Below are 26,822 nucleotides of genomic sequence, written 5' to 3'. Positions count from 1 at the left end.
TCAAATTTGGGCAAAACCACGTTTCTCCAATGCGTGTAGCAATGACCCCTTTCCCTTTGTGTGTTGGATAGTGCACTTGTGCTAACGCTGCTTTCAACAATGCCAGTGGCATGACCACCTTCCTTTATTGAACTGTCGCCATAAGGCATCTGTAGGAGACATGGAGCCTCCTCATTTTATTAATGAGCAAAAATGAGCAAGGTCACGGGATACCTGGCTGATGAACGAAGGGTGAACACACACCTATGGGGGTTACACCTTGGTAAGTGTGTACACGTTAGTGTGAATGACTTCTGACAAAAATGTATCAGGACAGTTCTGAGTGCTGCAGTCAGATTTTTAATAAAACTGCAGTTTACGTGTTTGTAGATGCACTTAATTGAGAGTAACACAAGATACAACCGTATTTACACATTTTGAAGGTATAGTAACCAGTTTGTGAGTGACAAATTTCAAATATTTGTGACGTCTTTTCAATGCTTACACATCCACTGAGCGGTCCTTGGGAAGGAGACCAGTGGATTTAGTGAGGTGATAGCATATAATAATCAGCACATATACAAAACAATGTGGGGTTGAACAAGGACAATGCAGACAAACATTCAACACAATGGTGTTTCGGCCAGAAAGTGAGCTTGGATGAGCTCTGATGGTGTGGCCGTGATCAGGACGAGATATTCCAAAGCGGGAAGTATCTTGTGAGGTCTGTTGAGATAAACAGACGAGGTGTTATAGGAGTGGGCACATTTGTGGGTATCTAGCACAGGTGGAGATATCAATACATGAAGGACCGGTGCTTACCGGAACTTGGGAACGCAGTGGCTCAGGGAGTAGCAGTGTCAGGAGTACACTGGAGGATTTTCGAGGTCCTAGAGGTGGCCGTTCCTGTGGAAGTAGGAAGGACATGGAGGCTGTGTTAAGCCATATGGAGTGGTGGAGCAACTAAGGGTAAATAAAGGGGTAAGAGCAAGCTTAACTTGAGGGCCTGTTGCCGCGCAAATTGTGGGTAGAACAGGCTGGCGTGATGAGTACGCAAAGTCAACCGCAAGCGTGAGGGGCTGCGGAAAAAAAGAACACGGGGCTAAGTTTGCAGGCCTCGGAGTCTGTCAAGTGTCATGGTGCACGTGAGGGTTGGTGAGGCGTGCAGGTAACAATTGGCCACGGATAAGGTTTGCCGGGTAAAATCACAAATGGATCACGGACGCTCTCTCCATTTATAAGTCATGCTCAGACCCATTCCCCAATGGAACACACATGTTATGCTATCCATTTGTGATTTTACCCTTTGTTACAAGCTTCTGGCTGGCAGCGTGAGACTGAATCTCTTTCGCAGCTTCTGGTTTTGATTCAGCATCCCAGTTGACCGGGTTTAGTGTTCGGAGACCGCGAGACCTCTTCTGCAGCTCTGAATGACTCTGAATTATGAGGAATTATTTGCATTTGTTGCCGCTGGTGTCGTTCAAGGAATGGAATGTCACTCGTATCTGGTGGCCTTAGCAGCTGGCCCTGTTTCACATGTTTGCTTCTCTGTTCAGCCTGGATTAAGCTCAGCTCATCTCTTGCTGAGGGCTTGTGGCCTGCTGTAATTTTCCTAAGCCTTGACATGGCTTCTGCATGTTTGTGCTATTCTATATTCTCCATATGTTAGTCAGCCGTGGTTCTGTCAGGTCCCATAAGTGCTCCTGCAGTTCCATAAGGTTAATTGCATATAAGCATCTGCAAGCTCATTCAAGATCTCTAGCTTCTTGCGGTTTGTGTTGCTGCGTTCAAGCTAATGACAAAATAATAAAGGCAATGACACTGTGTACATTTATCCGTCCTCTAACTTATGGAACTGTTATGCATGTGTTCTTCTTGCATTTGGGTGCGTGGTTATGTCCTGATGTGTGGATGGCACGTGTGCTTCCAGTCTAATGCTGCTATGTCGTGGTGTCTCTAACGAGGTCAATGGCTTTTGACTTCACCGCGCTTTAATCAATACTGTCAATAGAGGTCTCCTTAGTCGCAGCCTGAGGTTCTTCATCCACTTTGGGTAGGGTTTGTACTACTGTTATTCTGTAGGGCTGGCTGAGTGGGTACTCTTGACATACTGGTCAATCATTGGAGCACTGGGAATCGATCAGAAATAGTATGGATGATCACGGTATCTCCTGTTCTTCCGTGCCATGTACCTTATAGGAGGGAGGGAGGGGTGCATTTGCCCATCCCTCTTCAGTGGCAAAGAACAATGGTCTGGAGGGTTGCCCAGAGCATTTTGTCAGATGTTTAAGATTAATTCTAAACCTTCCAGCCATCACCTCTTTGTTTTGGAGAAACACGCAGGAGACATAGGAGAGTGAGAGCAATAGGTGTAAACCTTCAGAAAATACAAGTTCAAAGAGGAAAAAAGACTCGGTAACTGCACATCAATTAACATAACATTTAGGAAATATAAGTTATAACTGCCTCAATATGGACATCATTTGTTTTCACGAGTACAGGATGTGGCATTATTAATGTAAATAGGTTAGCACTCTTAAATAGAGTTATTAGGGAACAACATTTAACTCTTTTTTTTTTTTTTTTGCATCACATGAACATGTCCTCAAGGCTCTAGCTGAGAAAGCACAGGTACTTGGAGGAAGGAAGGTGGAGGGCGGGAGTGAGGTGGGGGAAGCTGGGAAGGGACATATTAGAGAAAAGGAAGTCTAAGGCAGTTTAGAAAATTACAGCAGACCATGACCAGTGGATGCACAGCATTGGCCTGTGCTGTGGTACTATAACGTAGTTTTGAATGCTGCTCTGCAGTTTCAGGCTGTCATATGCCATGTCCTGTGCACTGTAGAGTGTGACTAATTTGCATAGCACAATTTACCTGCCCTCAGTCCCACTATTTGATCTAGTTTCTGCAGCATATGTTTTTTTTTTATTTAAACCCTATTGTGGTTTTTGCACAAAAACCTTACTGAACAGGGAATTGTGGAGATGTTTCCAAATTGTATTCCTGCCAGAAGGCATCACTCATTCTCAGGGTTGTCTGTCAGCTCTATGGAGGGTGGGCATGACCGTATTATTAGGATATTTGGGGTTGAAGGATCTGAGAGATTGCTAACCAATCATTTCTCTTCCCGGGCAACCTTTGCACATCTAGATAATTCACGGGACTCCTCTTCCGCTCTCTTACTGTTGACACACTGCACGGTATGAATACACACAGATCTGAAGCTTGACCTCATGCACTTGTGTCGAGATGTTTCATTTGTTATCTCTTTCTGAAATGTTTGGAGAATGAAATATGAAATTCCTTTGCCCTAATCTTTCAATAGCAAAATTACATTTTACATTTGGTTTGCTAGAAGGAACATACACAACGGCTACTAATTGTCACATAACACTGATCTGAGCCTTTGGCGCAATGGCCAAAGTTGTACTCTTCATTTTTGTTTGTTTTGTCAGGACACGTCAAAAGCATGGTTTGCAAGAAGAAAACATGAAAACCAACTACCAACATAGTTAATTTTCCAATATATAGGGCAGAATTATGACAGGATTATGACTTAGTACTTCAAATGTCAATTGACGTGGCTGTATCTTGTAAATCTGGGCATATGCTAATGTCCATAACTATTTTCAATGTATAAGGCTATATCATGTCATGTTAGTTGCCCCTAGCACTTTTTGACCACCTTACTGCAGAAATTAGTGTCCCTCATGAAAACCTGCTACCAGGTAGCAGGACATGCACATTGCAGAAGGTTGATGAGGAAGGCTCCCACTAGCAGGATGTCCTTTCCTGGCAGTACCTTCCACTTAGCACCACCAGTGTGTGGACTGTCGGCCACTAGGGCTGTTTTGCATGTTGGGGTGCCACATGCTGATATGGCCTATCCCAACCTCTGCCAACCTGATGTACCAAATCAGTCTAATGAAGCGGCAGAGCCTTGCAGAACACTTCCTCAGATTTAGGCACTGCTTTGTTTGATCAAAATTTTGGTGGTCCAATCAGGGTGGAGCCGTCTTTCCAAAGCTTGCCTTGGTCGGGTACTATTGCACAAGTCTCAACCTCAGGATGGTGCACACAGTGCTTGTGCAATGGAGGTGTGTGTGTGGGGCTATAGTAGCCCTCCTACCAACCAAACACAAAACACTTTTCTGCCTAGCAAAAACAATTACATTTTGCTTTTGGCAGACATAAAATTGCTAGATACTATGACCTATTGAATTGCAGAGTGCCCGCGATTTACAGCCCACCCATGGAGAACACTCTGAGTTGTGCCCAGGGTACTGTACAAAGTTACCTTGGAAGGACACGCATAGGGTGTGTATTATTTACTTACCAAGAGGCCCACACCAAAGCCAAGTGTTCGGTGTGTGCCCACCGATCAAGTTGCGTCCAGTAGCTTTTTGACACAGCATCATCTGCAAAGTACACAACCAAATCCACCAACTATGAACTCGGCAGCCCGGCTTCTGAAGTGATAGAGTTTGGTCACTTACATCTGCAACAGCGATGTATGGAAATACTGTGCGAGGCAAGGAAACCAAACACAATGCGCTGCTACTTCAATAAATTGGACGCAGTTTGTCATTTAGTGTACAAAACACACATCAGTTCTTTTGACTGTTTACCTGCAAGATATTGTTACTTAGCACACAGAGTGAGGGGCGCAGTCAATCAGATTACTCGGTTCACGGGCTGAATCCCACAATCCAAGCCCACGTTCCGAGCAACCTGGCAGTTGCTTCCGCCGCCCCACCATCTCTCCCCCCACCCTCCCTTCCCTTAACAGAATTTTCCCCGTCCCTACCACACCCACTTACCTGATGGCCATGGTGGCGACAGCCCGCCGCTGCTGCTTCTCCGACTTCCTTCTTCCTGCCACCATGAAAATTGAAGAGGGGCTCTGCTTGGAACCCGGCGGCCCGTTCATTCATAGGAAAGACACTGCTATCGTCACCCCAGATTACCGGATTGGCAACCCGGGTTGCTAATGGCGTAAGTAACCCGTTCCACGGGCTGTACTGGGTGGTAATTTCCCGGTGCCCTCGTTAAAAGCTCTCGCTTCGCTCTGGCATTTAACTCGGGCTGCCAGGCCATTGCCGCTCAGTATAGCACGTGGAAGGGTTACTAACACAACATCATCTGCATAAACTCCTTGACTCAGGCCAAGCATACAGCTCCCTCAAAGTACACTTGCAGCATGCACCACCTCACAACAAAAGATGCGATTGTGGAAGGAGTGGTCAAGGTTTTTATGGAAAGAGTAAAGTGCATTTTTCCACCTGGTTCGCATCTATAAATATGGTGCTTCATAGACTGATGGGAACCACATTTGAGCCAATGTGCAAGACTTCTCTTAAGTAACTCACATTGGTCTTGTTTCCATAACCTCTACCTGAAGGGTAAGCAAGCTTCAGGTTCCCTTGATGGATGAACTATTCGTCCCCTTTTACAAACGCAGAATGGGTTTTAGAACACATCCATGATTTTCAGCCAGGCAATGTTTAATGTCATCGAATTACCAGACTTCTTCCCGAATCTACAGAACAGAGAAGATAAATCACTGCGCACACTGGATGTATGTAGAGCACGCCTGTTCTAGTTAAAGTAGAATAATGGTATATTTACTAACTAATTAATATCTGAAGCTATCAATACACAGGGTCCAGGAGTGTGGCCAATAAATATTCTTAACATAATTACTGAGTCTTCACTGAAGTAATTCAACAGGTGAAGACTGATTACCATCTAAGCTATATCCCACCATATGGCCTTTTAGGTTACATTTGTGTCCCACCTTCTCACAAAGGGTGTTTGGTGGTGTTGTTAACCCCATCTTACATCCTGGAAGCCTTATTGCATACATGAATTAATGCCCTGAATCACAGTGTCTACGCAACAAGTATGCTGTCTTGCATTTTCTCTCTCCCCACTAACCAACCCAATCCCTTCTCTTTAAGACCCACCAGAGCGCATGCAGACCATGCAAATGGCAGCCGTGCGCGTTATGAATTCCGATAACATAACATTGATCTCTTGAAGAATTTCCCTTAATTTCTAGACAGAATCAAACCTGTTCACATGGACGTGGTTACAACTATATTCTAGATATATTTCTAATAATTTTGTGAAGAAAGTAAATAAGTGCATTTTTGAGAAAATAAATTACTATTATCATTTGAATATTTGTACATGGTTCGTATGTTATTGGATGTGTGATACTGTGGTGTATTTCACTTGTTTCAGGGGTATTTGAGGTGTACTAGGCTACACGTGTACTCCCTAAATATCACTGTACTCAACATACGAAGATCGGGAGTAAAATACTTTAATCTTAAATTCTTACCTGGAGTCTCAAATGCTCTTCTTCCACGCAAAAGGCGCTGGTGGTGGCCTCCTGGTTAGTCAAATGATTAATTGGATAGTTTTCAGTAGTAGGTGTGTGGAACTTTGTGTTGATGTCTTTGGTTAGTTTGAAAGTGCTGTGCTTCATGTTTGTAGGACATTGCTTATTACCAAGCCTTATCTGCTGAACAATTGCAGACTGATGCAGCTAGAATCCAGCCCAGCGCTTCGTCCTCGCAGGAGCTGTATGAGCCACGGCTTGAGTCGGCTGCCAATGCTAAACTGGATGATCTTCAGCGGTCCTGGGAAACTTTAAAGAATGTGGTAAGCCCTGCAAACCACACAAGCAAACTAACAATCCCACCATCACCCTTGCAATTCTTCTTTGCCTGTTTGGTTTACCCTTCCCTATATTTCTTTATGTAGCAGGGAGGAAATCTAGGCGTTTTATTTCCGAACAAGTCCATATTTGTCCATATTTTAAAGGGAATTTTGCCAGAGTGCTCCACATGCTGTATTTCAGTGATTATGGGCTAGAAATCATATGCATGACTATAAAAGGAAACCACTTTATTTTATTTTTGGCTATTACGCGGCTATTAGGAGGCACTTTAGAGCCACCTGTAAGTCGAAACTGTTGGAGTACATCTAGGAGGAAAATTAAATATGAGGGGGGACACACAGCTTCTGGGTGCTGTTAGGTTATTTGTACACCCATTGACTTGCCATGGCAACCCTAATCCATAGGGCAATTCCCACCCAGTTCGTGCCCCAACCCATCCGCATGGGATCTCATTAAGCTAGCTTTATCAAGCAGTAACATTAAACTTTGTGATGTAAAAATTAAGAGTGCTTTCAGTCCTGTTAAAAACAAACATTTTGGCTTATGCATAGGTATGAAACAGGCAATTTCTAGGCACTGCTATTATATTCCGAGGTACTGGCACCGTTTTGTAGCTACTACCTTTAATGGGCAGTTATCGCCATTATAGCAGTGCCTGGCAAATGCCTAACCTATCCCTACACACAAGCCAAAACGTTTTGTGTTGCTAATGCTTGTTGTTTTTACTTTTACACTGAAAGCAAATACTTCATATTGGGATTCTGTTACCGATACAGACAATCACTCTGTTGACCTCTAGCAAGAAGTGATAAGTGCCAATTCACAGTACGCAGTGGCTCTCAAAGAATTCAATAGAGATTTAGTTCTTTGCGTTTGTAGGAAACCATTCCAACAAAATTGTGCTCCCTGATAGTCAAATCACTATTTCACCATCTAATAAAAGTTTAAATTTTTTCCTTTTAAAATGCGATTGTTCTTATGTTCAAGAGCTTGAATCTATTGGATGCCTGTTCCCAACAGCATGTGTTTCCTTGCACTGCCCATGATGATGTGGAATGAATGGTGGGATGCCTAAACTGCAGGCTACAGTGTTTATCTCTTCCTCCCCTTAGATTAGTGAAAAGCAGCGCACCTTATACGAGGCCCTGGAGCGTCAGCAGAGATATCAAGACTCTCTTCAGTCCATATCAACGAAAATGGAGGCCATCGAGGGGAAGCTGAGTGAGAGCCTGGAACCTGGCAAGAGCCCAGAAAGCCAGATGGCTGAACACCAGGTGATTAAGAAGCCTTAGGCTAGCTTCAACTTTAATTAAACACATGCCTTGCACGGCTGAAATTCACGAATGGACACCACTAGGTCATTTCAGTTTGAATCCAAAACTCAGTGTCATCGTTGAAAAAGGAGGAATCTTGTTTTCTGCCCTATATATACCTTACACCATTTGGGTACTTGAGGATACTTTGAATTAGCTTTGTCCTTGCCACATCCAGTGTCCTAGATCTGAAATCTGTATTGAGGGTTGCACCACCCTTCACTAAAGACACACAGGCGCTTATCTCGGCTTGTAGGGGTCCCATCCACCATGTGGTTTGTTCGATTTGAGTGACCATTCTATACAGACACAGAACACTTTACTGCACCACACAGTCCTTGATTTTGTGTCGTGAGATGTTACTGTTTTGAAAGCCGGTTTCCTATCCCCAGTTTTGAAAAAGTATCTCCTGGAAGGGATGTTGCCGTTTTCCGCTGGGTGTGCGTTGTGGTCAATCTTCTCTTTGGGAAATACATTTTGAAATGATAAGTGTCTGACCGGTTCTTTATTTCATTGGCGTCTTCGTAGCTGTTGCTCAGGGTCTGTCGGGATGAAGATCCCCAGTTTTTGTTTTGAGTCGTCCAAAAATCACTGACGGATAATTCAGAAATTCAGTAGTCTGGTAATCCAGAAGGCGTTCGCTTTTTAGACAGATTTCCTCTAAGTGTGGGCTAGACTTCTTTTCATTCTGGCCTGCAATTTCTTCCAAAACTGAAGCTTTTTAGTTTTTTTGCAGTGACTTTCCTTTTATGCTATTTGCAGGCACTGATGGATGAGATTTCGATGTTGCAAGATGAAATCAGCGAGCTTCAAACATCCTTCTCGGAGGAGCTTGTGTCTGAGTCTCCGGACTTGGACACTGCCGACCAGTTGACTTTGCAGTCTACGCTCACTGTCTTGGGAGAGAGGATGGCTACAATCCGAATGAAAGCTTCAGGAAAAAAGCAACTGCTAGAGGTAAACCAAGGGTTCCATTATTCATTCTGTGCCAGGCTTTCAACACTGCCCGTGTCTTTGGATTATGCCGTAGCATTTCCTGGGGTGTGCTGAAGTTGAAAGCTGGGTATTCCTCAGTGAAAGCCTGCATATCCAGAGCTTCTACTTGATTCTCAGTTTAAAACCTTTGAAAAAGGGGGGTAATGGCAGGTAGTGCGATGGTTAGTTGATTATGTGAAATGTTTTTTTTTTTTTTTTAGACTAGTTTATTCAATTTACCACAATACAAATAGATAACAGAATACATTTCAGTTAATACATCCTATCTTTAACAAGTACTATAAATTAAAAAAAATGGTAATGCCCGCCACTCCCTTTAATGTGATCTGAAACAGAGAAGGTTAAATGAAGGAGTGAGGACAAGAGGATGGAAGGAAAGAAAAGAGCAAAACAAATACACCAAACCAAAAAGGGAAAATCAATCAACATATGTTGTCAAATTGTAATTACACAAGGTGGAATGGTTCTTATATGCTCATACAATTTGAGGTTTTTGTTTACTTTATTTCTCCAGCATGGGGTCTGGCATGGATTCACATGCTCATGAATATTCCCCGTCGTCAGGCTGGGAATCCTCGGTAAAGAAAAAAACCAGTATCCGTTTCGTTTCTGATCTGTCTTTCGTAGTAATAACCAATCACTGGTCTCTGCGTCATACTGACCACAGCCAATGACTGCCCTCTACCTAAGCACCGCCTCTGGCAGCCATCTTCAGATTTTTACCGCACGTTCATGTGTTGGGATCCTCGTGCTATTGCTCTCGAGCGTTAGTGCTATTTTTTCACGTTTCTTCTCAAAAACTTCGTTTTTTTCGGTCAAAAGAGCCTCAAGATCCACCGACTCTCCATCCGATCAACGGGGACCCGTGTCGGATTCGTCTGCGCCCCTCAAGGGTGAAGATTTCATCGAGCTACGCTTTTGGAGGACTCCAGAAGCTTCTCAGGCCCGGACATGGCCCAGGAGAAGGGAAGCTCGACGCCCGGAAAGCTGTTCAGGGTCTGCCCTGGATGCCAGCTGCAGAACGTCTTTAAGGAGGACGAACACTCCTTTTGTCTCTACTGCTTACATGAGGACAAGACGCACGTGGAGAAGGACTGTGCATTTTGCGGCAATATGTCGGAGCGGACCATGAAGGACCGCCATCAACGTCTCGCCAACTGGCTGGAAGGGAAGAGCCCGTCAGGCGAGAAGAAGAGGAAGAAATCCGAGCGGTCTTCTAAGACCTTTGAGGACGCCCCGGCGACGGGGGTCCAACACAAGGCCAAGCACCGCGAGTCCGCTGGCACCGGGAGCGCCGAACGGTCGGGCTCTACGGGCGCCAGGCAGGGCGCACCCTCCCCGGCACCTTCAGCCACGAGCCAACGCTCTGGGTCGGGTAAGAGGAAGGGCGAGCACCCGGCGAAGCTCCTGGAGAGGCCCCGGTCGAGCTCGAAGGCCCCATCGGAGGGGGAGCGAGGCAGTGTCCCCCCCCTCAAGGATAAGGCGGTGAGCGCACCTAAGGTGGTGAAGGCCTTAATCCATCCGGCCAAGCCCTCTATCGAAACTGTCGCGGCGGCCCTGGCTCAGCCTGTGGAGGCTACACCAGTGGTGGCGACCTCGGGGCTCAGAGTCTCCTGCCACCTCGGAGGGAGTCCTCTTTTGTGCCCATCGATAGGACCCCCGTGAAATCCCCGGCGGGGAAGAAAAAGGGGGGGCAGGGCGCCGTCGTAGATTCGGCTTCAACCTCGGAGGAAGTGCTGATCGAGGTCTTAAGCCACGGCCTTGGCGTGGAAGAAGACCGGCCCGTCGGGATGGATCCCGACGCAGGTGACGACATCGTCGAGGGTGCCGACGGGGCCCCTGATCGCCCGTCGGATTCCCCTCTGCCAGCGCCGCAAGACAACTCGGCGGCCATTTTGTTGGCTATACAGTCCTTATGCTCAGAGATAAGGACGAGACTACCGTTGCCGACGGAGGAACCTCTCCCGTCGGGGGATCCTGAACCGGGACCTTCTGGTGTTCCCCCGCCCAAGAAAAGAAGGATTCACCCTCCACCTCCTTTTCAGCCGTCGCGCCCCGTCCAGCCCTCCTCCCCGTCCACCCGAGGGGATGATACGGGGACTGACACGGCAGCGACGGGTACGGACGACGAGGTATACGACGAGGATCTACCGTCGTCGCCTCCCACCAGGGCTTCTCCGCCCGACGAGATTGGATCGTTCCACTCCATGATCGCCAGGGCATCCGAGCTTTTCCAACTCTGCCCTGAGGAGAAGAAAAAGGAAGGATTCCTTTATCAACGGCGCGAGGCCAAGAGGAAGACGGTCCTCGCGGTGCCTCTACTGGACGACATTTGGGATGAGGGCCTCGCCCTCCTCAAGAACCCTTCCACGACGCCAGCTAGAAGAGACCGGTACGAGAAGAAGTACCGGGTCCCGGACGCGGCCCCCCTGTGCCTCCGGGCGCAGCCTACCCCGGACTCTGTCGTCTCCGCGGCGGCCAGGAAGAAAGCGGGGGGGGGGGTGCGGCCTCCACATCGACTTCCCCACCGGACGGCGAGGGAAAGAAATTGGACGCTATGGGACGCAGGGTCATCTCATCTGCAGCGACAACGATTAAAGCGGCCAACGCCTTGGCTATCGTGGCCCGCTACGACAGGGAGCTATGGTACAAACTGGCTCCCCTGCTGGACTTCCTACCGGACGACAAGAGGGCGGATGCCCTGGAGATCCTACAGGAAGGTGAGGTGGCGTCGGACCACGCCATCACTATTGCGACGGACATCGCCGACACTGGGTTTCGCCAGTTGGGCAACGGCGTGTGCCTTAGGCGGCGTGGATGGCTCAAGGCTACGGACTTCCGTCAAGACGTACAGACCAGAGTCCTGGACATGTCGTTCGATGGGAACAACCTGTTTGGGAAAACAGTGGACGATTCCCTTCAGGCCATTAAAGCGGACACTGAGACGGCCCGGGCCCTTGGGGTTCTGCAGCAACGACGGACGCCCTTTCGGAGCAGCGGAGGCAAGGGCGCCTCCAAAGGTTCCGGCGGTGGTTTCTCCACCTACCGTCAAGCGGCCCGCTCGTCGTCTCAGGAGGCCTACAGAGGACGAGGCAAGTCTGGCGGACCCCGCCGTCGTCGCCAAGGAGGTCAAGGCGGCAAAGCCTCGTCGAAACAGGATTGAACCGGCCGTGGGGTCGGGCCCCCACCGAAGCACCCCGGTGGGAGGCCGGCTGGCGAGCTTCGTCAGCGTGTGGGAGTCCATCTCCACCGACCGTTGGGTGCTGGACGCCTTAGCCCGGGGCCACGCGCTCGAGTTTCAAAGAAGGTGCCCGCGCGTCCCCCCCGTGGCCAGGAAAGAGCTTCACGTCCCTCAGCTTCTCCTGGAGGTAAAGGCAATGCTCAGGAAGGGCGCCATCGAACTCGTCCCAAAGAGGCTTCGGGGCTCCGGAGTTTACTCGAGATACTTCCTCGTGAAGAAGAAGACGGGAGGATGGCGCCCCATCCTAGACCTGCGACGTCTGAACAAGTTCATCAAGGCGCAGAAGTTCCGGATGGTCACCCTCCAGCACGTCCTGGGTCAGCTGGAGGAAGGAGACTTCCTGTCGTCGTTGGATTTGGAGGATGCCTACTTCCATATTCCCATCCTAAAGGGGCACCGAAAATTCCTCAGGTTTGTGGTCCAAGGGCGTCACTACCAGTTCAAAGCCCTCCCCTTCGGACTACGGTCGGCACCCAGGGTATTCACCAAGTGCCTTGCACCGGTGGCGGCGCAGCTGCGCCGCGAGGGGATCCACGTCTACCCCTACCTGGGCGACTGGCTCATCCGAGCCAAGACGAGGGAGCTCGCCGTGGAGCACACGGCAAGGACCGTCCAACTTCTCACGGACCTGGGATTCTCCGTGAACTACGCCAAGTCCCACCTGGTACCCGCGCAAAACGCACTGTTTCTGGGAGCGAAGCTCGACACAGTGTCCCTTCTGGCCTCCCCGTCGGAGGAAAGGACCAGGTCCATCCTGGGCAAGGTACAGCGGATGTTGGTTTCCGACGCGGCCAAGGTGAGGTCCATCAAGTCCCTCCTCGGAATGATGTCTTCTTGCATCTACCTCATTCCCATGTGCAGGCTCCGGATGCGCCCGTTGCAGGAGTTCCTGGACGCGCGCTGGATCCAAACGACGGGCGGCTTCGAGGAGAGGATCACACTCGACGAGAGTTTCCGCTGAGCGGTCCGGTGGTGGGGCACCCGCGCGCATCTGACGGCGGGCATGGACTTCCAGACCCCAGACCACCAGGAGACAGTGACCACGGATGCCTCCCTGGAAGGGTGGGGAGCGCACACCGAAAATCTGCACGCGAGAGGCCTTTGGCTCCCGACAGAGAAGTCCCTCCATATCAACGTCCTGGAGCTCCGTGCAGTGTTCTGGGCCCTCAGGTCCTTCCTTCCGTCCCTCAAGGGCAAGGTGGTGAGGATCTTCACCGACAACACCACCACCATGTTTTACATCAGGAAACAGGGCGGAACCAGGTCCACAGCACTGTCCAAGGAGGCGCAGGACCTGTGGCATTGGGCCGTCGCCCAAAGGATGTTTCTGGTGCCGTTTCATCTGGCAGGGATAAAAAACACCATCGCCGACTCACTCAGCAGGGAGCTGCGCTCGTGCCACGAGTGGGAACTACGGCAGGATCTAGTGGATCGCCTCTTCCGACGGTGGGGCACACCCCAGATCGACCTGTTCGCGACGGCGACGAACTCCAAGTGCCGGAGGTTCGCCAGCAGGTTTCCCCAGGCGAGGAGCATGGGCGATGCTTTCTCGTTCCCCTGGGAGGGCCTGTTCCTCTACGCGTTCCCTCCTTTGCCACTGCTAATCCGGCTCGTCAACCAGCTCAAGAGGTCACGGTGCAGGATGATCCTCGTCGCACCTGCGTGGCCGAGGCAGATATGGTTCCCGGACCTTCTGGACTTGTCAGCGTCCCCGCCAATCAAGCTGCCAGTGGACGCGGATCTACTCTCCAGGGATCGAGGCGCCATCCTCCACCACGACCCGAAATCGCTGAACTTGCAGGCCTGGCTCCTGCAGCGCTAGAGTTTGGAGGATACGACATACCGGCCGACTGCAGAGAGGTTCTTGCAAAGGCCAGGGCGTCCTCGACTCTTAAATGCTACGGACACAAATGGAAGAGGTTCTCTGTCTGGTGCCACGCACAGAAGATTAACCCTCTACGGATTACGGCTCCCCAGGTACTGCCGTACCTGCTGACGCTGGCCAAAGCTGGACTGGCACACGCGTCCATCAAGATTCATCTTGCTGCGATCTCCCGATACACCAGAACCACGGGGCGGACGTCCTTGTGGTCTCATCGTCTGGTGAAAGAGTTCATGAAGGGACTGTTCAGATCGTTCCCGCCGGTGAAGGCTCCGGCCCCGGCGTGGGAGCTCAACGTGGTGCTGACCAAGCTCATGGGACCTCCGTTCGAGCCTCTGCACTCGGCCCCGTTGAAGTTTCTGTCGTGGAAAACAGCGTTTCTTGTGGCCATCACCTCCGCACGACGGGTGGGAGAGATCCAGGCCCTTTCCTGCAAGGCCCCGTACTTGACTTTTCACGACACGAGGGTAGTGCTCAGGACGCACCCCTCCTTCATGCCCAAGGTACCGTCGGACTTCCATCTCAACGAACCCTTGGTGTTGCCTGTGTTCTTCCCGTCGCCTTCGTCGCCGGCTGAGAGGACTTTGCACTCGCTGGATGTGGCTAGAGCGCTGAAGTTCTACGTGGACCGCACGAAGTGTTTTCGGAAGACGTCACAACTCTTTGTGAACTTTGGACCTGTCAATCAGGGGAAGGCTCTCTCGAAGGCTTCCATTTCCAGATGGCTCTCCGGCTGTATCATGTACTGTCATCGGTTGGCAAACCGACCGCTGCCTGGCCGTCCGAGAGCCCATTCCACCAGAGCGATCGCAGCTACCACGGCGTTCCTTTCTGGTGTGCCCCTGCTGGACATATGCAGGGCTGCTACGTGGAGGTCGACGCACACCTTCACGAAATTCTACTGCGTCGATCGGGATTCCAGGGAGGAGTCCAGGGTCGGCCAAGCAGTGCTGCGCAACCTGTTCGCCTGAGGTGAGCCTGGTGAGGAGGTAAGATGCTTAATGTTGAGTTTGATGTAATGCTTAATGTTGAGCCTTTGCCACCTCCCGTGGTTGTGCATGTGTGTACTGCTATGTATTCTTTATTCATGAGCATGTGAATCCATGCCAGACCCCATGCTGGAGAAGGAACAAGTTACTTACCTGTAACTGTTGTTCTCCAGCATGGGTCTGGCATGGATTCACATGCGAACCCTCCCGCCTACCCCTCTGCGGCTCTTCACTTGGTCATACTGCCACTTCACGTGCTTCCAAATCTGAAGATGGCTGCCAGAGGCGGTGCTTAGGTAGAGGGCAGTCATTGGCTGTGGTCAGTATGACGCAGAGACCAGTGATTGGTTATTACTACGAAAGACAGATCAGAAACGAAACTGATACTGGTTTTTTTCTTTACCGAGGATTCCCAGCCTGACGACGGGGAATATTCATGAGCATGTGAATCCATGCCAGACCCATGCTGGAGAACAACAGTTACAGGTAAGTAACTTGTTCCTTACTAATACCTTTTAAATGGTGTGCCACCCTATATTCCCACATCCTTCTCGGAGCATGCTAGCAAAATCACAACAGCCAGCCCCAAGCAGTTGTAATTGCGTCTGATTGTTAAATGCATGAATTTAGCTAACAAATTAAATTACTGTGGTGAAACAAATTGCAGGGCCGGTATGGTCTGTAATATTTTGTTCTCAACTTCACAATATAGTATATGACATTCCAAATATTCATAGAGATGGCAATGCAGACTGATTAATGACAGGATTATGAGCATATTTAAAATGCTTGCTCATAAACATGTGTCTGACGCAATTTTTAATTGATTGAAAAAATACTTTGGAGTTTTATTTTAATTTTCCTGGTTTGGCGGGAAGTGTTTTCTTGTGCGAGGATCACACTTTGGTCTCTGGAGGCAAAACATTACTTTGTACTTCTCTCTACCCGTATCATGTCTGGTGTATTTTTCTAATAGACAGTTGCCGCTGTTCTAAGCATGGCTGGAGTTACCCACAACAAAGCTTGCCAAGTAACCTCAAATTACAATGGGAAGGACAGTCCTGTTGGTAACTTGAGAAGCCTTTACCATAAGTTATTCTAATTTCCCAAGATTGTGAAATTTATTTTGGTTCGATGCTGGAGACCACATGGTAGAGTGAGAGGGTGTAGTGGTAGAGTTTGGTTGCATCATCAACAGGCTGTCTTGCATGTCATTAGGGGTCATTCTGTAAGAGGTAAGACAACAATATACATATTCCTATATGCAGAGTTGCAACCTACTTTCATTCTGTAATCCCCCCAACAGTCTCGAACTGTGTTTTTAAAACTGAGGGACAGTGCAGTCTCATTGCAAGGGACAGTACTTTTTTTACTCACCACATTTTAGGATCTAACACCAACTCTTCATTCTTAGTTTAGTTGTTTCATGTTTGGAATTCCTTTCTAACATATACTTAAAAAGCACCTGGTAGGAACAAATCCACACATTACTCAGACGTAATGTTAGCTGGATAAGTCATATTTGTTAGGAATAATATCCCAGTCCCATGTTTATGGTGTGAGTGTGTCATCCAAAGCCTAGGCTAACAGGACATCTGTAAGCTTTTTTTGTCTCGCCTCATGGGTACTGTGATTATACAAGCATAGCCAACCCTTAGGTGGCAATAGGGTAGCTAAGAATACAGGGTTATTACATTATTACTTTAAATAAAGAAAAGCCCACACAGAGATACTGTGCAAGTACACCGTTGTTGTTCATTAAATGTTGGTAAGATGTTGATGGTGGTTACAGATAATTAATTTGAGTTCAGAAAGACTCCCAGAACATTCTACGGTCTTGGTCCCACTTGTAAGGGTCAGTCACAAGCTGAAAGATCAACTGGGACCATAGGAAGGCAAGTTGGACATCTTGTTCCCTGAGTTGCTTTAGGACGTGGCTTCCTGGGAATCAGTCTCTCATAGGCGATAGTGAAGATACAGACATGTTTCGTATTGCACGAGTGGGATACAGGTCCTGTGCAGGCTTTCCGGGGCGCCACGCCTCTCAACTAACTCTGTGACCGTGTCTTTTGGGAAGATGGTTTGTTGATCATAGCCAGTAGGGAGAGCTGGAAAGGGGTCTCTAGGGAGGGCAGGTGTACCCTGGACTTCTTCCCCTTCACCTCTCGTCACTGAACCTATTTCACCCCATTCCTCCTCCCACTCTTTGATCCTGGCTAGGGCTGACCCTGCCGACCGGAACCTTCCCATTCTGGTCTTCCTCACTCTCTTCTTGACTCCTTGAGCTTCTCCGCTTTCCTTTCACCTCCTCTGTACTACTCTCGTCCTCTGTTAGGACTGCTTCTTTGTCGCTCCTAGTCCCTGACGTCGGCAACTCTTCCTCGTCCTAGGATTATATCTCCTTCTCATGAATCTGTCCTCCTTCTGACCTCTCCACTTTTTCTGGATGAATCCTCATCTCCGTTGTTTGTCACCCCCTCCTTCACTTCTTTTTCCTTCCTGTCACCTCCACCTGCCAACACTCGTCTTCAGATGGTACCCCCTCATTTACTGCCTTCACCACCTTCAGTCCACTGTCACCTCTTGGCGTTACCACATCCTTTTCTACCACCTCCCTGCTCTCCCCTTAGCTGTTCGTTCCGTTTTCAATGGTGCCTGTGTCACTGCGACTCTGTGTGAAACAATATTAAAGGTTAGTAGGAATACTGCAGTTCAAATGATTAACAGGCCAAACTTCCTCAGCACGCTTATTCTTTAGCAGCAAAGTATTTTGGGCAGCTGAAATTTCACGGGTTCGTGTCCCATAAGGGAAGCACATTATTAGGGACAAGAGTGTGGCAGCCAGCACCATGTACACAACATGTTTTTCATGGTATCGTTAATTTAAATGGTTGAGCACTTGCATTGCAGGTTTGAAGTATCTGGAAATCATTTGAACTATCTTACAGCTTGCTACTGAAAACAAATATTGCACAATAAAAGCGCCATTTCACAGTGCACATTTGTATGAACAGGAGAAGCTCAATGAACAACTGGAAGAGCAGCGACACAAGCAGGCCCTGCAGAGGTATCAAAGTGAAGCCGATGAACTTAATAACTGGCTGCTCAGCGCCAAAACCACTCTAGCCAATGCTTTGCGCGTCTTCGAGGAGCCTATGGACATGGAAGCTCAGCTGATGGATTGCCAGGTAAATCGTGGATTGAGCATGTTTTAAAGCCTGCCTTTACATCTTTGCATTATGTGCACGTTTATGGCAATGCTAGGTGGTCTGTGAAATTGCATGGAAGTAGCGTTTTCCATGGTTGTGATACAGCTGTATGAACCCAGTTGTTTTTATGTGCTACAGTACAATCTGTTATTGCAAATCAAGTCACGAAATCCAGGTCGGTACGTTTTGGCATACTTGTTCTTTCCATCCACCTCCATTGCTTCTTGCCCGCACTGCTGTTACAAATAACCCTTGATTTGCAACATGAAGGGCCGCCAGGAGATGCAGTGTGATCTCTGTTAGGATTTATACATAAACATTAAAAACATTCTGGCTTCTGTTACACCGCTCGTTAAGTGGTCCTTTGTGCTGTATCCCAAAGTTCCTTGTTTTCCGCACTGCCAACTGGCTACCTGTGGAACCTTTTTAGGTGCCATTGGGCACACTCCGCCCAATCATTAGTTAACTTCTCTCGCCCTCCAGCATATTTGTGACGAGTGCCAATATGCTCTCTCTCCATGTCCACACTGGACAATTCTAGTTTGCTTCCAAAATATTAAATATCCTAGATATATGATATGATATGATAGGTTATTTATAACACGTTTAATACCGAGAGGTTTCTAAGCGCAGAGCCGGGGATCGAACCTGTGTTGCTCTGTGTCGTCTTGCATTCAAGGCAGGCATGTTGCCGCTGAGCTGTCCTCCTGGGATCTTGACACTCCTTTGTTTTTTTGCTAATGTCCCAGTCTTCTGGCAAAATCTCTGCCTGATGACGATGCAGAACAAGTTCTTGAATTTGTTTTTAAAATTTAAGGTGTTCATTTGTGCATCTGAGCCTATACTGGGTCTCAGCCCTCAGGGTCACCTTGGGGCTAGCCACGATCTGTTTGTATTATAACATGTTTTACCAGTGTTGCCGTGGACTGGGGGACAGGGGCACATTTTCCTGCCTTCCTGCACATGGCTGTGACATCACTATCGCTTCGTTGGGCAGCCTGTCTGGCCTCTGTTGACACATTCTTTACCTCAGGGGCCAGTGCACTGTGTAGTAGTATGTGGTTCAACAGCACCCCAAGCATTGACTTTTGATTTTGTGTACTTCGGCGGGTGAGGGTTCCACAGCACACTAATCACTCCTTCCTTATTTATGGTCTAAACGGGTGTGGGTGTCGCATACACATTACGCCATTTAAAATGGTCGTGCAAGCTACTAGTGTTGACCGAACCATGAACGTGGTCGTCCAAACGACTTAGTACCCATGTAGGATTATCTACCACCAATTCCCTTCACCATTCAATTGTATCCTGCATCTCATCCTAGATACAACACAAAAAGGGCCACTTTTCCTGTTGTGGTCTATGCGTTTAGCACCAGTGCCAATGCAGTATTTATAGGGAAACTTTCCCTTCTATGGGATATTTATGCGGGTTGACCTTCCATGTGTTTTCTGTTAATATGTCCATAAGAAGCACTCATTTATGATTTTGTTTTATGCCCGAAACCTAGATTTATTTTAAATTTCCTATTGTGCATTGTTTGGCGATTTGTTTGCAGTGATCTGCGTAGTATAAAAGACAAATAATGTCAGGGTTCGACATTGAGATTGCATGAGCAGGAGCTAAAACCTGCTGCTGGGTGTCAGACATCGCCCTGTAGTCTGGAGCTGCCACAGGGGAACCAGGAGCTACCAGAGATGCTCCTTGAACTATTTCTCCCTTTTGTTTGAAACCTTTTGTTTACAAGCATGTTAGATGTGTTCTAATTCTTCTGTATTAACATCCTCAAATACTCAAAGGTAATGTCACATTTACATGTTTGGAAGGCACCAGTTTGCCCTAGGAGCCAAAAGTAGCTCCTGGTAGCTGTTGGTTTGAGACTAACCAGGCTCTGCTATGCTAGAAACAGGAGCTAAATAGCTCCCAGCTCCCCTCAATTTCGAACCCTGTAATGTTAACATAGCAGTGTGGAAATAGGAAATAGGAAAGAGCCTGATGGACGAGTAGTCACATGTTAGCCACTTGCCAAGCGACAGCATCTAGTCCCAGTACATGATGGCATAATGTTCCAAATAGTTTGTAATCTACAGAAGCACAAGGGCTAAGAACCACAAAGTTTGTATAAATAAGTACCTTGAGCCTTTCCTTAAAAGAAACCCAAAATAAAACGGGGCCTTTAGTGCGCAATTGATAAACGAGTACACACACAGTATATTTTAATGTTGCATCATTTAATAAAACGCATAATCTTAGAACTCCTTAAAAAAGGGCAGCAGCTAACAATATAAATCCAAGTAACAAAACATAACAATTCTGACAGTAACAGCTCTAATAAATAAATAGTTTAAGCTATTTCCTGTTACTGTAAAAACAATTGGGTTTTGCACGGATGCATCTGCAATGAAGTAATGGTATCGCCCGAGTAGATGGAAGCCTGACATGTCCTTCTATAAGTCGCTCTTCTGTCTAAAGAGGATTATGAGAGGCTGAGTCCCTTTGCCAGTCAGAAGGAGCACCCAGAGAGAATAGCAGCTCGCCCGTGCACATGACGCTGTGTGTGTGTTGGAATGGGGGTCCATGAATATGCAAGCAGTGGAACGCCCTAGACTTTGCAGTCTGCATGAAATCTACCCATTGTTGGCAGTGACTGTCTCCCTCTAGTCCTGCAAGAATGAACCAGCAGTTCTGCAGTTAGGCGTCCCTGTAGAACCAGTTGCTGCCTAATGTTTACCCTCCAAAAAAGGGTCATACTCATGAGGACAGCTACAACAAGAAGCGAGAATGCGTTTCTTCATGCAATTGGGGTCCAGCTCCGACCCCGGCCTTAGGGTAGCGCCTGACTGCAAGCTTCTGCTTATTTGACAATGTTTGAATGTGCCTCTTTGTTTTTGCTGCTGCAGAGCATGCTGCTGGAAATAGAACGGAAGGTGGTGGCATTGTCGGAGCTCTCGGTGCACAATGAGAATTTGCTCATGGAAGGGAAGGCCCGCACAAAGGAAGAGGCAGAGCAGCTGGCCGTGAAGCTCCGAACGCTGAAGAGCAGCTTGCTGGAGCTGCAGAGGGTCCTGCAGGACAAGCAGATCAACATTCAGGTGAGGACGAGGATGCAGATCCCAAGATAGCAGGACTCGGTTGGAGTTCCCATTTCTTCCCAGAACCAGACAAACATGTGCCCTGATTAGTCACAAATCACTCTTGCCTCTTTCCCAGGGATATTTATCCATTAGAATGCGCATGACGAGCAGACTGCCTTGCTATGCATATTTTCATAAAGAACCACCCTCCTTTTACAACTACAAAAACGTAGCAGGACATATCACAAGAAATAGCTGTCTTTTGTTCAGTTGCACAGTTAATTTTATTTATTTTTATTTATTTATTTTGCATTTTTAAAGCGCTCACACAGCCCACGGGCATCAAGGCGGTTTTACAGGAATTGTTTGTTTTTTAGTTGCGCAATTGTTCTTTTTTTGTAATAGTTGCGTATTTATAACGCGCTTAAAAACCCAGAGGTTTCTAAACACGGACCCGGGGATCAAACCTTTGTTGCTTCGTGTCATCTTGCTTCCAAGGCGTACAGGTTGCCACTGAGCTGTCCTCCCGGGATTTAGACTATTTTAGTCTCCATAACATTGTTGCTTGACGACTGCTTTTAAATAAGCAATTTCCCAACATACAGCTTGTGCACACTATGTTTTACTTGAAAAACAAAAAAAAACGTAGCACTATTTGGTTTAATTAAAGTATTGTGTTAAGGCTGTCTTTGAATTGCATGCAACATTAGAGCTCAAGCAATTTCCCTTGCTTCCAACACAGAAATCATATAAGTAAATAATGATGCCTTGCAGGATGAAATAATGTGAATTGACATTGTTTTAGTCTTGCCATAAGTGGTTAATTTTTATAACTGTTATCTTGTTTATTTCTTAGGCTAAGCTAGCATGGGCAGAGATGAAAGCACCCAAGAAAGCAGAACATGTAATGTGTCTGGTTTTTGGTTTTGAGTTTGCTTTGCTTTATCGTCTTATGATTTTCTGCTTCTCCCGGGTGTGCTTGTGGTGCTAATCGGGCTCTTCCTATCCTTCTCGAGATAATTTTTTTCATGTTGCAGGATGCACCTTTCCGAGCATTTAGTGTACTTTAGTTGTATGTGTCATGCTGTCTGGGAACTTGTATCCTCAATGATTGTAGTCGGGTTAAATGTGGTGGAACAATCAGCTTTCAGCTAAATCTTCATCTTCCAAGGGCCACATGTCCGCTGTATATTGCTCAGGTATATTCATCTATGCTTGCATCTATGTTTACACCGACATTTTACTTCACTGCATTTATGGTGCAACTGTGAAACATATTGTGCTTGAGTCCAGGAAGTGTGAGAGTTCAATGTCATATAAAGAAAATGTCTGTGAGAGAAAACCAGGTTTAGAGAGATTCATGCCAAACCATTGCTCGACAAAGAGGATGAATGCTAATGGCTCAGGTGAGCATGCACCACAAGTGGTGATGCATTTAAAGGGAATACGTTAGTGGAAAAATAAGCGAGATGGTGCATAGTGAACCCAACTGCACTACAAAAGATAACATGACATTTTGCAATCTCCATATTCGGTGAAGGAAAATTTGTATTTTAAACATAGCAGAATTTTACCAGAAGCTCACAAATTATTCACTACAAAATTTAACCACAGGGGATTTAGAAGACCCGTTGACCCTTCATCCTCTAGGGTATGAGTATCTGGGACATTGCAAACAATGTGATGCATTCACGCACGCAAATGTACGTTCAGATATTTGTTTTCTTCAGACCTGTAGGCACTACCCTTTTCTTGCTTTTATCTTCATTTCAAAAGTATGAAAAACATTAATTGATGCAAATGCCTGAACAATGTCTTCAGCCTATTAAACAAAATAACTCTTGTATAAGAATTACATTTAATTTATGTGGGTACATTTGACGGCACCCAGTGTACACCTTTGTCTCTGATGGATCAGGATAAAAACAAAAGATCCAGATACTCTCCAGCTGGCCATTTGACTGAAAGACAAGGCATTGAAAGATAAAGAGTCATTGAATTGCTTCAGAAATATGCTGGCTACACCGGTCATTGGACGCTCTGACATAATAATGAAGTCCTACTGGGGATAGAGTTTTCATGTATCATAAGGCCTCACACTTTACAAATTAATGCTAACTATTTACCTCATAGACGTCAGAGACAGGCTGCTGAATAAAGCCTGCACTCGAAATGTGACTGTTTGATTTCGAATTTCACTGTACTGTTACAATACATATTCAACTCTGCAAAATTCTGAGATTTTGGAAACTAATCAGCTAAAGTAATTATACAGCATGCACCACTTTTCTTGACACAGATTTACTGTAGGCATATATTCTTTGGGTACTGGACTTACAAAACAGCTACGTCTGCATTTCTCTGGTTTTGGCCATCTTTTGCATGTTGGTGGAACAAAAGGGACTATTTCAGAAGAAAAGTATTTTCTTCTGAAATACTGAAAACAGCACTGTTCTGTTACGTTATTGGGCATTTATGTAGTGCTCTATATATCATTGGCATGACCTCAAAGCGCTGGTAGGTTGAACGCCCTTGGGCCCGTAGTACAGGTCAGTTGAGAGAGGAAGGTGTAGTAGGGTGCATGGGTGAACCAGTTATGTGTGCAGCTGATGTAATAGCCTGATGGTAGCTGCATCCTAGTGTTAGGTGTGGTGGTTTTGACATCAGTTGAATGTGTGCAGTCTGGGGGTTGGACATCCAGATTGGTTCTGGCTGCGTTAGGCCTGAAGGACGCTTATATGAGCAGCTAGGCCGGTTTGTCATGGGATATAGCTGCGCTTTATTAGAGTGATGAGGTGTCCATGGGGTAGTGTTCGTATGTGAGCAGCTAGGCCGAATTGATCGAGAGGTATAGCTGCACTCTGAGTGTGTGATGGTTTAGAGCAGAGAGTAAGCCTAGTGGTATGTGGAGGGAGTGTTTGGGTGGAGTTAGGATCTAAGGAGATCAATATTGTGGATTTCAGGCATGGGTCACTTATAGCAAGTCAATAGGCGTATTCAACGGAGACATTGGTGACGTTGCTTGGGATCACATCCAGCAATTAGTCATCGGATGTTAGGTTAGTCTCTACAGAATGATTGTGGTTGATATTATGGAAAGAGCCACGTCTTTGGAGCTTTGCGGAACGTCATATAATCTTGGGTGTGTCGAATATGAGGGGGAAGCGAGTTCCAAAGAGTTGGGGCCAAGGTTGAGAAGGCGGACCCTCCAATCCTGACAGAGTTAGCAGCTGGAATTACTAGAAGGAGGGCAGTGCTTGATCTTAGGGTGCGAGATGTGAGGTATGGTTTTAGCTTCTCTTGTAGGTATAATGTGCCAGACTTGTGCACAACTCGGTGAGTGATGCATAGTGTCTTGAAGGTGGTCCTTCGTCCGACCGGGAGCCAGTGGAGGGTTCGGAGAGCTGGTGAGATGTGGTCTCTAGGACCTAGGGCAAGGATCAGTTTTGCGGCAGCATTTTGAGCTCTTTGGTTCTCTGTCCATGATTCATAGTCACATCCCTGACCGGGCACCCCAGATTTGCATCAGACACACCCTGTTAAAATCACTTTTGCCTCTTTCCTAATCATAGATAATGTGCTGGTGCCAGTGCTTTTCCTTCAGAGATTAATCTTTGTAGACCACCTTAAATCAATTACATACTTTAATGGGACGTGCAGTCCCCTAAGTTTAGGAGACATTTATCTATAGTCAGCCTTACAGTTAGTCTGCAAAATGCACTTCCCATGGCCCACTTTTAGCAGCAGGTTAGGACACACGCATAAACTCTACGAGCACTTCCACGAAGGTGCACTCAGAGAGTGCGTCCCTTGTGATGACCTTGATCACTTCCCAAAGGCTACCCCAGAATCTCCCATTGTTGTCTGTATGTGGGGGTGTTTGAGGTGCATCCAGTCCCACCAAATGCAGAGCCTAGATGTGCCTATAGTGCACCCGATCCACATTATGCGAGATCTTATGTCCCACTCCAACCATCAGCAAGTCTTAAATACTCTAGAACGCTGACAGTTTTAAAGGAATAAGGCACACCAACTGCCAATGGGCCCCTCACCCTATCATTGGAGTGTGTGTTCCGTAATACATAGATCGCAGTTAATATTAATATATCAAGCATATACGTTATACTACCGGCCCAGCCGAATAAAAAGACATTTTACATCTGCTGTTGTTCACCATTGGTGTGAATTGGAAACAACAGTTTTTAGTTGTTGTCTCACATATACTTCCTTTGTAAGAATATAAAAAACTGTAACTCAATAGATAACCTCATGCTGATCAGCTGGGGTCATATGTGTAAGCAGTTTACCTGCTAGTTGATTCTACATTTAGCACCCACAACATTACATTTTGGCACATTAGCAAGATTTGCAATATAACAAGTCACTAATTTACTAACGCACCCAAATATTTGTCGCAAATGGCAAATTACTTAATGTGTTAATGAGATTACCCTGTAAATGAAACACCCGTTGAATACAAAAGTTTATTAAGTAAACTATCGGACAGGTTTCAATAATGACACCTATGAAAAGTGCTTACAATAGTGGAGCCTGCTTTAGAACATAGGTTGTTTTATCTTGTTTTATTTTCACTGTTATTTTCACTTACTTTAAACACCATTTCTTGAACATAAACAGTGGAAATAATGCATCCAAATTTGGATGTCGATAATTGTCATGATGACTCTCCTTTGATCATATTGGAATTATTTCCTGAAACTTGTCAGCTATCTCAGATAATCTAATTGGATCAACTTTAGGTTAGGAACCACCTAACTCAGTGTACTTCGGCAGTCATAAGCACAGTACAAGCTGAAAGCAAGCTCTTGACTTGAAGGCTTTGTGTGATGAGGTGAAGAGATTATCTGCACGGTGGTAGGGTGTATTGAAATCCCTTTTCCTGCCTACTGTAGGCTTATTGTCATTAAATTTATTAACTCTGATCAAGTGATTTCAGAAATCTTTAAAAGCCAATCCCTGAGGTAAGCCACAACAGCAGTGTCATCCAAAATACAATGAAACCATGGCTAACTTACTAAAATACAAACTTGATCTGGATTAATCTGATCCCACCTGGGACCTAAACTCCAGTGTAGTCTCACTACAGATCCTGTTGAGTCTATGAGTAACATCAAAGTTTTATTCTGGTGTTATGTACTTCATTTAGAGCAATCAATATGCTGCAAACATCTTTGACTCTTTTCATAACAATGCAACAGACCCCTCATGAATCCCTGATGAAATACAGCATTGTATATGTGAAATTATACAGCCTATGAAATGTGTTTTATGCCTCTGTTTGAGACTCTTGACATCACGTAAAAGAAACAGCATTAAAATAAGTTGTTCCATATTATTAATCTTAATCATCTGATTTTATCAATTAAAACTCGTCATCCACTTCTTCTGTTCTTTTTCTCAGTAGGTGTTTGTTAATGTAAAATGTTTGC

General features: G+C 46.6%; 1 protein-coding gene across 17 annotated transcripts in view; it reads left to right on the top strand.

Moving 5' to 3' along the window:
* Window positions 1-26,822, top strand: part of SYNE1 (spectrin repeat containing nuclear envelope protein 1) — a 1,651,720-nt gene that overhangs the window by 1,119,053 nt on the left and 505,845 nt on the right. For 11 of the 17 annotated variants that reach the window (XM_069606781.1, XM_069606782.1, XM_069606785.1 and 8 more), the window contains 6 exons: window positions 6,482-6,649; window positions 7,781-7,942; window positions 8,744-8,938; window positions 18,104-18,277; window positions 21,199-21,390; window positions 22,229-22,276. In XM_069606781.1, the coding sequence (XP_069462882.1) occupies window positions 6,482-6,649; window positions 7,781-7,942; window positions 8,744-8,938; window positions 18,104-18,277; window positions 21,199-21,390; window positions 22,229-22,276 (939 nt within the window). The remainder of the gene's footprint in view (window positions 1-6,481; window positions 6,650-7,780; window positions 7,943-8,743; window positions 8,939-18,103; window positions 18,278-21,198; window positions 21,391-22,228; window positions 22,277-26,822) is intronic. The other 6 variants (XM_069606796.1, XM_069606795.1, XM_069606788.1 and 3 more) reach the window with 2 other exon arrangements.

The sequence above is a fragment of the Ambystoma mexicanum genome, chromosome 4p (assembly GCF_040938575.1).
Source record: "Ambystoma mexicanum isolate Mex_15411 chromosome 4p, UKY_AmexF1_1, whole genome shotgun sequence".
Classification (NCBI taxonomy): Eukaryota; Metazoa; Chordata; class Amphibia; order Caudata; family Ambystomatidae; genus Ambystoma; species Ambystoma mexicanum.
The sequence above is the reverse complement of the archived record's forward strand: the minus strand, read 5'-3'. Positions and strand labels throughout refer to the sequence as shown.